The 13,310-nt window shown below is 39.9% G+C and overlaps 1 protein-coding gene across 5 annotated transcripts in view; it reads right to left on the bottom strand.

The window, feature by feature from the left end:
• DENND1B (DENN domain containing 1B) overlaps positions 1 to 13,310 on the bottom strand; it is a 158,494-nt gene that overhangs the window by 13,326 nt on the left and 131,858 nt on the right. For all 5 annotated transcript variants that reach the window (XM_066379884.1, XM_066379882.1, XM_066379883.1 and 2 more), the window contains 4 exons: positions 10,486 to 10,526; positions 9,705 to 9,773; positions 7,398 to 7,454; positions 6,415 to 6,522 (listed from right to left, as the gene is read on the bottom strand). In XM_066379884.1, the coding sequence (XP_066235981.1) occupies positions 6,415 to 6,522; positions 7,398 to 7,454; positions 9,705 to 9,773; positions 10,486 to 10,526 (275 nt within the window). The remainder of the gene's footprint in view (positions 1 to 6,414; positions 6,523 to 7,397; positions 7,455 to 9,704; positions 9,774 to 10,485; positions 10,527 to 13,310) is intronic.

Below are 13,310 nucleotides of genomic sequence, written 5' to 3'. Positions count from 1 at the left end.
TTACTAAAATGCAAATTTTGACAAAGACCTGACAGTAGCATTTCACCGTAAACACAAGAAGTTGCCTAAGATTGTTAAAATATTCCCAAAACCAAATAAATATTTAAAAAGGAATCCTTTGATAAATGGCAAACTATTTGCAATTTCACTTTTGCCGTCAAGGTTTCAAGATCTCAACATCGAAAAAGGTTTCTCAGTACAGAACCTGTCCATTGTCTTTTCAAAAAGGCATATAGAATTTGGTTCCTTTCACTAACTAACTGTGACGACGAATTCTTTAGCAGGGATAGACAATTAAAAAGTCAGCACCGATGAACAGAATCAGATTCTCTCCAATCACCCTCATACGCTATGTTGGAAAAGGTTCACAACTAAGGATTAAAAGATCACCTTTGGGAAATAATTATAGCTGGATTTTATTTTTTCTGATTACCATATCAATGTATAACAAGCATAAACGTGTGTGTGTGGAGAGAGGGTCTCAAATAGCTTCTGCGCTGAATGCAGCAAGAATCTTAACAGAAATTGCAATTGTCTCTTGGTTTCAAAAGTGTTATCTTGCAAATGTCAGAGGCATTTATAAAAGCACAGGCTAACTTGCTAAGCTATTTCTATATTATTCTAATATTTTATGTTCTATATCAGGAACTATAGCAATGTGGAGGAGATATACATCCAGGTCAGTTTATAATAAGAATCTGTTCCACTCTTATATGTCTACTGACACTCCTGGCAATGTCTCTCTCTCTTGGGGGACACTAACGGGCGGCAGCCATGACCCCGACACAGAGCAGACTGGCTTTTCTTTTCATCAACACAAATACCGCTCACTGACTAACCTTAAAAGCAGTTCCACACACAAAACATGAAGGAAAACACATCATGTCTCTACCCCAGGATGCCCAGGGGAGAAAAACAGAAGTATTTGTCTATAAAAATTAGGGATTTTTGGAAGAGAGACTTGTTTTTAATTTCACCAAAAGCCCCTAAAATAATTAAAGAGGTAATGAGGAAAACTCTTGAAAGGTTAAATAGAACAGAAAATAATGAGGAAAAACACTAGTGACGTGATTACTGATGTAAAGTCTAGCATGGTTATATCCATTATATTTACTAAATGGAAAAATTGAGTACCTTTGTTTTCATTTCAAGACTTTGTAATAAATGACATGGCCACTTGCAGTCATAAATTAGAAGAGTAAAATCGTAACATTGAAAGGTACATTTCAACCTAAAAAATATCTCATAATAAATACTGCGCATGTTCACAGAAGTTGAGACTATCTTCCATTACGTGTTTTTAATATGCAGATATTATTCAGCTGAGCTAGCCATTTCAAAATTGAAGTCCCAGCCAGTTACTGAAAAGAAGAGTTGGTATTGAAGTCATTTTTCTTTGAAAGAATAATGTTCTTGAACACCTTTATGACAGTATAAATGTCTCCAGGTGTACTCTATTGTGCTTCTAAAAAAAAAAAAAAAGATGACTCTGAAGGGTAAATTTTATAGTTATAAAATTTTGTTCTGTGTAACTATCTCCTTTCAAGGAAAAGAAGTATTAGAAGATGCCCACTAGAGGGCATCCTTGTAATCCATAAACAAATTTGGGGGGAGGGGAATGTGGGGCACAAGCTGAACTATAATTGTATTTGACACGGTGGAAATTAATATTATTTCAACAACAACAACAAAAAATAACTTACTTTCAAATTAACGCTATGGCACCCATATTTTTCAAACTGGGCTCAAAAGATCAATTTTAAAAATTAGTGACATAAATTTAAATTAGAGTAAATACATGCTCTGGGAAAGAGGGACTTTGGGACAGACGTTGCTAAAATGTGTTTTCATTGAGGCAGTATTTTTGCTGAGCATCTTTGAAAGGAAACACATTCACTTAAAACACTGCCAAAAAAATTTATCATCTAGAACTTGCTAATATGTCCTTAATACTTTAATTCAACATGTTAGCTTGATCATAATAGTCTTCTCAATACTGAGCCAAATTAAACAAAGTGCTAAAATTTTTTTTAAAAAAGGGTTTGTTTGTTTTTTTTGCTAACCATGATGCGGTTCAATTTATTTTTATAATTTTGCAAAATTTATATGAAGTATTCTTTCCAGTTATCTGGGCCGTCTACTTCCCACACAACCCCCGCCACCCTACCCCACCCCCCACCCCCAGGTCACAATGCTCTTTCTCATGATTTACAATCACTTTTTCCTGGAAGAAGCAGCGAATGGCCACTTTCCTCTGCAAACAATGACTGTGCCATCTCATTCGACCAATAAAGCAAAGCTCTTCAACAGACTGTATTTGTCCAAGGGTCCCAACAAGTGTGCCATTTTCTGAAATCTATTATGTCACCGGGGTGAGACATACCATCTTTAATTACGTTCATTTTATTCCTAGGGCCCACTGAATTCCCATGAAGACGAGAGTTTCCTAAATAAAATACTGTAATCCACACGCTCTGCACGAGGTGTGACAATGCCTCCATTTACTGTGCTCAGGGGCTAGATCATTCAGAGAATCGACATGTTTTGTCTTTCCTTATAAATTTCATGGAAAGTTAATTTCATCAGTAGCTTTTTAAAATATGAGATTCATTATCTGTAAGATATAAGCCACTCAATTGCTTATATTTTTAAAAGCATGCTTATGGACTGGGAATTCTTTTAGATTCCCATTCAAACAAAATGTGGCTTTGAGGTGCTTGACTTGCAAGTCTTTTCACACCAAAAAGGAGTATAGAACTGCTAAGTTCACTCTTTAAACATGAAATTACATTACTCATCAATCATAAAATGAGCTTGCTGCTGTTGTTATATTCCACCAATCCATTAGGATGATTTATAAACCAATAAATACATAGGGCTCAAAGAGATAGCAAAGCTTCCTTTGAAGTGTGCATATCCCCCTGGGTAGAGGGTAAAAAAAAATGGAAAATCATCACTCAGGTGTTATTTTAAAGTGTTCACCTCTCCCTTCTTTATACAAAGTTAACTATTCATCTCTCAAACTGTTAGTCTCTTTGTGACTATACTTATAAATTGAATAAATAATCACAAGTTTAATAGTACTTGGGGGTAGTAGAAAATATTTCTATTAAAAACACTTCTATTTGTAAACGCCAGATCTGAGTGGAAATCTTGACCGCATTCCAAGTGTGAGTCTTGACCAGGCATTGCTTTCTAGGACAGTACAAATGGAGAAACAGCCTTCCTTTCATAGTTTCTACTCCACTTTCTAAATGTCATGAACTGATGAGGCTGAAAACACATCTGAGTGGATTGCTATTTGGCCCAGACGGGAAGGAGTTAAGAGGGATGTGTGTCTGGATTTTACCGGGGCTTAGCAACAAAGAGCTTTAGCCTTGCACTTCCACTAGACTGGGGGGTGGTGTTTGCTTGCTTAGGGCCATTCATCTGCTAATGTTGATGGCGAGTACAGCTAAGCTCCAGCCACCAGTTCACCAACGCTCGTGCGCATGTGTGTGTGTGTGTTTAGCAATGCGCGCGCACACACACACAAACACATATTAGCAAAATTAGAATGGCTGATCTGATTAAAAACGGAGCCATATCCTAGATTTATATAGACTTGAGATATCACATAAAGGAATGACTCATCCTTAGAGAACGCCACTACACTTCTCCAGGTGAAATATTTTAAAGCATCACTGCAGACAACAGACTGGGTCTAAACATGGCTCACTGAGTCCACAGTGTTTTGTTCTGAAATAATATCGATGAGAGAAGGCACATGTGCCATGAAGATTAAACCTGGCCAGCAGTGTGTGTATCCTCCCCGGCCCCAACCAGCCCCCGATTTCATTAAAACCGGAGGACCCCTTTCCCCGGAGTCCTGTTAGGTGCAGGCCGCTGCTGGAGCTGTCATCTTCACACAAAAGGGAAAAGGGCCGGGTTTTACAAATGGAGAGCCTAATTGGGAGCTCTCCATGGCTGTACCCTTGACATTTATTTAAGCCCCATCAACAAAACAGAGCGTCACCATACTAATTAGCAGACCCACGCACAAGTTACTGTTTGCTGGGGAGGAGAGGGCGGGTCCCAGTCGACTCAGAAGATGACCCACGTTGCGGCACGCGGCGTGAAAGCAGCATGCCATCTTGACAGCCCTGTCCTTTCCTATAGCCTTCAGACTGGGAAATGGGCCTCTTTTTCTTTTCTCAGTTTCAGACACATTCATGGAATGCAAAGGACCATCATCTTCCTTTACATCTTTAGAAACACAGATGAAAATGAAGTGTTTCATTTCCACTCACCTAGCCAGCAACAAAACGATGTTAAAAGATCTTGATGCAGCTTGAGGTTAAGCTCTCGTGTGGACAGGCCAGTGGGCGGGCCATGGGGTGAGCCCGGTCCGTGTTCACCATTTCAGTAATTTTACTGTCAATACCAGGACATGCTCGAGGTCGCACCAACCCAGACATTTCTTGGCCCAAGAGCTGTCTAATTCTTTTCAAATTGTATACTGGGGGACCTCAGAGTCATGGCTGCTTAAACGGAAACGGACAATTTCCGGGTCCCCATCCCTTTGGTGACTAGACGGTTGGTGTGACCCTGGGAAGTAACGGCCAAGAGAGAAGAAAGCAGACAATGCATCGCTCCGCTACACGTTCTAGACCAGCAGCTGGATGTGTGAATCTGTACAGAGTGACAGCTGCCAATTACAGTGGCACCTTGACACCTGAGTTTAATTCGTTTCATGGCCGAGCTCGTGACTCAATTTGCTTGTGTGTCAAATCGAGTTTCCCCATTTAAATTAATGGGAATGCAATTAAACTGTTCTGGCTTTCAAAAACCACACATTTTTTTTTGTTTTATATGCTTTTAAATAAGAAAATGTACTTTATAAATAACAAATACATTCTATATATATAGCAAAGCTTCTATACACACACACACACACACATAATATGAGAGAATGTAAAGAAATAAACTGGTTTGTGAAGTGTATTTACCTTCAAGGTCAGGCAAAGATGCTGGCAGAGGGGGAGAAGACTGGTGGAGGAGGTTTTCATTTAGTGCACTATTGCCTAATATAACTTACTCTCAGATGCTCACATGGCCAGATAAACACGTGAACTGAACGAAACAGCCTCGTGTAACCTGTGAAAACGAACGTTCAGCAGGATATCTAGTGGAGGGTGGCGGAAGCTCGTGATTCAAATATCTGCTCGTGACTTAAAGCAAAATCCCGCGAGTGACTGCTTGTCTCTCAAATTGCTCGTGATTTCAAGTGCTCATGTGTCAAGGTACCACTGTACTCACCGTGTGCCTGTTGTGTGGCAGACACGTTATCCATGATGCCTACAGCATCCCGGGACATGACAGGTGCTGTTTCACACACTCAGGAAATTAAAGCTCAGGGATGCTGTGTTTTCCGCAACGCCAAAAGCTGGTACCTTATTCAAAGTCAAGTCTCTCTGGCTCTGAACTCCCTACCCTTGTCTCTAACTGCACCTTCCTACTCCACAGGTCCCTCCATCACCTGAGTGAGTTTTCTTCACAAAGGCCAGGTTTCTGCACCTACCACCTCATTGGCCCTCCCCCTATCCCTGCAGACACCAGGAAGGACGGCAGAGCCATCTCTGCAGACGCTGCAGGTCCGCAGGGCCAGGGACACCAACAGCATTAGCGGTGGGTTCGCGTTCAGCATCCGCGGAGCCGCTAATGAGGAACGAGACGTAGGTAAGTGATGTGCCTACTCCAGCCATCACCTTCCAGGTCTATGAACTTTGGTGACTGTAGTACGTGAAGCCTCTATAATGCAGCAATTAGAACGCACTGGGGAATTCATGTTCAAAGTTGGTTTCCTCTCAGCCACTGAAAACACGATCTGGCGTATACAAACTTCGCCCTGTTAAAACCTTCCAACTCACACTTAGGATGCAAAATCCAGCACATAATGCTATGACTGGGAACACTTTCCTACTTTGGGACAATATTTTAAGTAGCTTCGGTGTATAAGTAGAGGTATTATTTATTGCAAATAAAATATTTAACTTGAGAAAAAGATAGTTTTACCTCACATTCTAACTTCTGTAGATGATTTTAATGCTCAAAGCCCCATGGATGAACTTCAGTTTATCTCTGACACCCTGAGGCTCCTCGGATGCCATGGCAACTGCACGCTGACTATGTCCCCGCCCAGCGGATGGTGGGCTCCGTGAGGACAAAATGGAGCACGGAGAACTGATATCTGGACCACGGGCTCCCCACTCCCCTTGCCACCTTCCCGGGGTGGGGGGCACCCACCTCCTTGGTCTTAAGTGCAGGTTTTCTTACAACATGAGAAAACATTCATGGGGCCATGACTGTTCCTAGAAACCCCACTGGGACGCCCTGGTTGTAGACTTTGGAGACCACGAGGGTAAACGACCTTACCTGGGTGAGCCTCCGCCTCTCCAAGGTCCCTCCCTTTCCATCGTGTAACATGTAAACCGGGGTGTACTGTACAAAACCCGAACAGGTCCCCTCGTCGTCCTCGTTCTCCTACACATGGATACACAAGGCGTTATTTCACAAATACCCCACTGACCGCTGAGGCTCTTCGACTAGTCAACCAAGTATCAGATATAGATGCCAATGACAAAAGAATGCTCAGGTGTCTGCTTCAAGAGCCTCGTTAGAAAAACACGTTTTCCTGCATTTTTCTGAACAATGCATTAGTTGTTTCCAAAATAAAGTCTGTGACTATCTGGAGTAATTTGAATGAAATGTCTATGAAACTCATTTGCAGTACGCCAAAGTTTTTAGTAGTATTTTTTTTCTCCAAAGGTAAAATTTCAGAACACAACAACTGATAAAATCGCCAGGATGTCCTGTGCAATCAAATCAAACACACATATCCACACACATAAACACTCACACAGATGCAATATTTGCAGGTTCAAAGACACACCCTCAAAGACAAACTTCTGCAAATTAAGAACATGCCTTGTTTTAAGCAGCTACTATTGGGAAGATCCTATAAAACCAAACAATGACATTCGTGGCTTAATCCTGCACCAAAACTCATCTTTAGAACAAAACAAAACAAAAGAAAAAAATGATCAGCTTGAAGCAAGAATTTCAACAGCACCTATCACGGCAATTAACTTTATGGAAACATACGTCCTGTTGAAGCACCTTTGAAGATCTGAGGAGCTCTGCGATAAAATAGGCAAACAATAAAAAGATTGTTCAGTGGGTACACCTAGCATGGCAGAGAGCTGCCCGGGGGGTGTGTTATGAAAAATACATTCCCAAAGATAGAGCTAAGCACAATTTCAAAAGTCATTAAACACGGGCACCTCCTGCAACCCGGGAAGCACAAGCTTCATAATGAGGCAAGAACCAGGCTGAAGGGAAAGGAGGGAAAGGCATACCTTGTGTTTCAGCTTGCTCTTTACTTCCTTGATTCCCTGCTTGGCGTGACTTTTTGCCTGAAGAACAAATGGTAAGACAAGTGTCTGTCTCAACGCGGTCCCCTCACCACTTTAAGAATAAGTACGTGAGGTCTCCTTTCATGACAATGCCTATCACTGTTCATCTTATTTAGACAATGGACAAATCCGTAGTGTATAACTCTATTTTCAGGGACACCCTCCCGCTGAACATTATACCTCCGTTAGTCGGTGAAAACATTGTCTCTATCTGCAATACAAATGATCACGCAAAGGCTGACGTGTAGCCTCCTTTGCCTCTTAAACTATATACAGGCACAAGAGTCAACCGTATTACTGAGGCACAGTCTTCACTGGAAATTGTGACTAAATGGGGGAGGAAAAAAGGAAGCATGTCACAACAGCAGGTTCTCTGGGCAAATGTCTGGACGTGAAGAAACACAGCAACTTCGCACAGCTTTATCAAAGTGTATGGACTGGCAGACACCGTTTTTATCAGCAGAGCTATCTTAATGTTATGCCCATGTCATACACTGTTTTCCCTGGCAACAATTAAAAGGCATTTAACAACTTAAAGACTGTTCTTGTGTCCATGAGGAACCTGGCTCCCATATTTGAGCCTGTTGGGTCCTGCTGTGATTCCCACAGGGTACACCCGAACTAAAGACAAGGGGGTTTTTCATAAAAGCATCAGCCTTTCCTCCCCTGGACATTTCCACTCAGTGACCAGAGAAAGAAAAGAAACATGCATCTACTGTGTGTTTCCGCAGCATTTTACTGGGTGCTGGGTGCCTGGCATGCATTATCACATTCAGTCATGACAACAATGCCACCAAGTTAGTACTATTGTTATAACACTTACAAATAAGGAAAGTGACTCGGGGAGGATATGTCTGCATAGTCTACATTCAAGCCCGGTGTAGGGAATTCCTAAATTCACTTCTTTCGTCTCAAGGGAGAAGGAGGAACTATTCTTTTGAAAATACATTCACTGAGCTTGACCAGGAGGTGGAGCAGTGGATAGAATGTTGGCCTGGGACGCTGAGGACTCTTGTTCGAAACCCCAAGGTTGCAGGCTTATGTGCAGGCTCACCAGCTTGAGTGCTGGGTTGCCAGCTTGAGCATGGGATCATAGATATGACTCCATGGTTGCTGGCTGGGGCCCAAAGGTCACTGGCTTAAAGCCCAAGGTCACTGGCTTGAGCAAAGAGTCACTGGCTCAGCTGGAGCCCTCCAGTCAAGGCACACATGAGAGAGCAATCAATGAACTAAGGTATGGGTTGATGCTTCTCATCTCTTTCCCTGTCTTGTCTGTCTCTGTCTGTCCCTCTCTCTTTCTCTTTTTCTTTAAAAATAAAAATAAGAAATAAAATAAATTCACCAAATCTAAGCCTCACCAAAGAAAAGGCACTGAGTCTCATTCTAGAGACATGGAAGCTATGTACATCATGCTGCCTCGAGACTTTCCAATACCAAAGCCCTCAGCCTGTCCTACCAAACCATTCTGCTTTCCCAGGTTACTCCTTGAAAGAGTAAATATATGTTTCCCCACGTTTATTAAAGGAAAGGCTCTTATTTCTTTCCTGTTATTGTTGTTGTTTTTTAGAAAAACATCAATGTGTTGTTTCACGTATTCACTGGTTGTCTCTTGCATGTTCCCTGAACAGGGATTGAACCCACAGCCTCAGCATATCAGGATGATGCTCTAACCAACTGAGCTACCCAGCCAGGGCTCTTTCCTGTTTTTGTTTTTGTTTTTGTTTTTAAAGAAACACTAGGACCAAAATGGAGTCACTTGCGCTAAGCCCATGTTAGCGCTGTTGTTATGGGCTTGTTGTTGTATGATAAGCCATGGAGGATCATTGAGAAATTTTGATTGTGGCGAGTCAGAGCATCTTTGAGGGAAGATATCTTGCCATACTTTTGTATTTTTTTTTATTTGAGCCTCCAGTTTACAATGAGAATTTAAGATATGTTATAAAATGAAAGAATTGAATCTGTAAAAAGGGCACCTCCATCAAAGACTGTGTCAATCTGAGCATACAATTATGCCGATAGCTTCAAAACAAAAAGAGGAAACATTTTAGATTATATAAATAAACTATCCTGTCTATACAATGCTATAAGTATAGTACTTAAATTTGTTCTGGTCAAATATTAACTCTAATTTTTTTAAAAAATCTTATTTAAAAAAGAAATAGAAAACATTCCAGACTTGCATGCCTCTCAGCTAGAAAAATGTTGTCAAATTTTGTAAATAGAATTTTTAAGCATCAAAAGAAAACTTACAAATTTATATGCTGTCCGTACTGCAGGGGTTGCTTTGGTCACTGCTGAGTTGAACAGGGCACCTCCTTTCTGCAAAGGAAAAGCACACACTTATTTCCAAAACTTTTTGGCCCAATTGTCCTACGAATACAGCATTATTAATAGTGTAGAAAAGAGCTGTCGTCACAAGTTAAACAAAGACCTACAGAAATGATCTCATGCTTTGTATTATCAAGTTATTATATAGTATGGTCATTTCACACCAGGTGTCAACAGTCTACTCCATTTTTTTCAATCTGTGTAATGCATCATTTAAAAATCATTTCTCCTTTGCAGTGCTGGCAGACCTGGGCATTATGACCAGTAAGTAATAGGTACCATATATATTTAAAGCTTTATTAAAACAAAAGAAATACAACTGTATCAACTGTTTAAATGTTGAGCAATAAAGCCTCTATTTATGGAAGAGAGTTTTATATTTTTTTAAAAATCATGTTAACAAAAACACTGCCAGAAATGATAATACTCCTATCAGATTCTACCATTCCAACTAATTCCTTATTTTGGAATATAATACAAAGGTGACAGTGAAATCTTGCTTTTCAAAAGAAGCCATTTATCTCAGGATAAAAGCTTTCAATTAAAATATATATTTATAAATGCTTACAAACTATAAGCATAAAATAAAAATTTTTAAATCAAGTAAATATACAAACATCTAAATATTGCCAAGAAACAGCATACTTTCACTAAACTATAAATGACAGTGATAGAGAAAGGAACGTTAAAAGGTTGTTCTTACTTTGACTGTGTGTACCCATTGCTGATATGACCTCGGGCTCCCTGGGATATGTAAAAAAAAAAATTATGTCAGGAAAGGAATGTTTGACCAAAAAAAAATCCAAAAACCAAAATTTATCAAGCACTAGTCTTTCCAAGATTTTAATAAGCAAATTTTATTTTTCTGCAATGTTATGAGAAAGACAATGGTATACTGTGTTTTTAAGCATAGATGCTTTTTCTTTACTCACATATGAAGCTAATATGTTGACATGTTCTAGTGTCTTTCATGTTTAATATTACTTTCAGTGGGGAAAACAGACTCTCTCTTTTCAAAGCCAAAATTCCCATCATGTCTTTTGAATGGATATTTCAACATTTTATGTCTATGTTATTTTTTAAAAAGTTCTGCCTCTTTTACTCCATTAGGTTCATTTTAAAACAATATTTCAAGTGAATAGGGACAGAAAAAATACTAGAGGGGAATTCAGGCATACAAAGAACCTTGAGAACAAAAGAAAGATAGTCTATGGATGCTTGATATTGACATTCACTGAGAGCATGCTTGATTTTCATTGCAATTAAACTGCAGTCACAGTTTGAAAATATGCTCTAGTTAGAAATCCAAATATGAGCAATATTACCTGAGGAAAAGTGAAATGTAAGCAGCTTTTAGGCTACAGGGCATCGTAGTTACTAGAAAGTTCCAATGTTGACAAAAATAGTTCTAATAAAACTCATGGTCATCTATTTGGCTCCGAAATGATAATGTAGCCAATAAGATAATATCAGAAAGCAAAAAGAAAAAAAATAAAAGAATAAAGCCACACAACTGATCTAAAGTAATGTTCTATATCAACTGACTTTGGTTAGGTTTCATCCACCTTCAAAGGTCCCAAAGGCCACGCAGAGACTATCGTGTATAAAAAATTTCTAAAACAGTTCACCTCCCTTTTCTTTTTAACATTGAGGTGTAATTGACATAAAATATGTATCCAGCCCATAGTTAGCTCTTTCCTGTTCTCAAAATATTTTTTTTACCCACATTACATTATTTGAGTCATATTTTTCGACTCTAAAATCCATTAAATCAGGGTCAGCCTAGTCCCAAGAGACGAGTGGCTTTGGAATCCATGCCTCTGAGAATTCAGGTTTGCTCAGCCCTTGAGTACTATGTGATTTGGGGACAGGACCTTCTCCTGGAGGTACCTACCGCAACACTGACACACTAAATGCTATCTATTCTCGCAAATAACTTGCCAAACGAGGAAACTGTGGTTCTGAGGTGATCCCTTATTGGCCCAAGTTCACAAAGATAGACTTAGGTTGTATAGGGAGTTCCGTTCCTCTGTATCACTTCAAACAATTAACATTACAAAGGAAAAAAGGGGCTGCTCAGAGCTGATACCCTGAGAAAGAAGAGTGGGAGTGAGAATCACCGGTAAGAATCCGGAATGACATGGTCCAGGGGCAAACAGGAAGTCCCCAATAGACTGCCTCACACGATAGGGAACCGTGGAGTGTAATTTAGGTAGAGTCCTGTTTAAAAAAAGAAAATGTTTCAAGGATACTTGTCTTTTTTAAATTTAGTGCTTTTGAGATTGAAGGCTCCTTTTTGCACAAAATTTATTAGACAAGCACATTATTCTTTGAAAAAAAAAGTTTTTAAAGGCTGTTTTTCTTCTTAAAAATGAATCTAAATGCCAAGAAAAAAAAATCCCTGAGATCTTCTGTTAATGTAACAGGATTATGGAAATAATAAGAGTTATTGAGAAAATTCTTAACATTGTTCTTGTAAATCAAACAAGCAATTTTCTCACACTCAAGGACAAAATATCTTTCTCATGTGGGCAGAGACTTTCTTTTCAAATGTATTTGTTTAAATTCCAGTAACTTGTAGCTACTTAGCCAAAAAAAAAAAAAAGTAAATTTGTCTAAATTGTTCAGTGAAGCCAAAAAATGACACTAAAACTGATGATTACCTACCACTCCTTCAAATTCCTTTGCTACCTTTAGTAAGAAAAATAAATAGAATCAAATAAACACAGGACCAATTAGATTATATCAGAAAACTGATGAAGAAAGAAATGATATCCGTGAAGAGTAGCCACACACTTCTACAGATGTCAATCTGAAAATGTTTCCCCTTTTTAAAGTTTAGATCACTGGGTCCTGGCCGGTTGGCTCAGCAGTAGAGTGTCAGCCCAGTGTGTGGAAGTCCTGGATTTGATTCCTCGTCAGGGCACACAGGAGAAGCGACCAATTGCTTCTCCACCCTCCCTCCTCACCCTTCTCCCTATCTCTATTTCTCTCTTCTCCTCCTGCAGCCATGGCTTGGTTGGAGCAAGTTGGCCCTGGGTGCTGAGGATGTCTTCATGGCCTCTGCCTCAAGTGTTGAAATGACTCAGTTGCCGAGCAATGGAGCAGCAGCCCCAGATAGGCAGAGCAACTCTCTGTAGGGGGCATGCTGGGTGGATCCTGGTTGGGGACCATGCAGGAGGCTGTCTTTCTGCCTCTGTCTCCCTGCCTCTCACTTAAAAAAAAAGAAAGTTTAGATCTTTGGAAGTGGATTTAAGAACTACAGTGGTACCTTGAGCTGTAACTGAGCTCGTAAGTCAGTCAACTAGTATATCAAACTGCCGATACTGAACCCATGTGCCAATGCGCCAACTAGCCGTAGCTTCCTGAATCACAACTCGTATCTCGGAATTTTGCTCGGATCTCGAACAAAAATACGGACTGAGTCACAGCTCGCATGTAAAAAGAAAACCATATGTTGGTCTGTTCATATCTCAAGGTACCACTGTAGCTTCATTTTAAAAGAAAAAAAAAGAGTTATAGACACAA

This window comes from Saccopteryx leptura, chromosome 1, assembly GCF_036850995.1.
Source record: "Saccopteryx leptura isolate mSacLep1 chromosome 1, mSacLep1_pri_phased_curated, whole genome shotgun sequence".
Classification (NCBI taxonomy): domain Eukaryota; kingdom Metazoa; phylum Chordata; class Mammalia; order Chiroptera; family Emballonuridae; genus Saccopteryx; species Saccopteryx leptura.
Note: the sequence above shows the minus strand (reverse complement) of the source record. Positions and strands in the feature narration are given on the sequence as shown.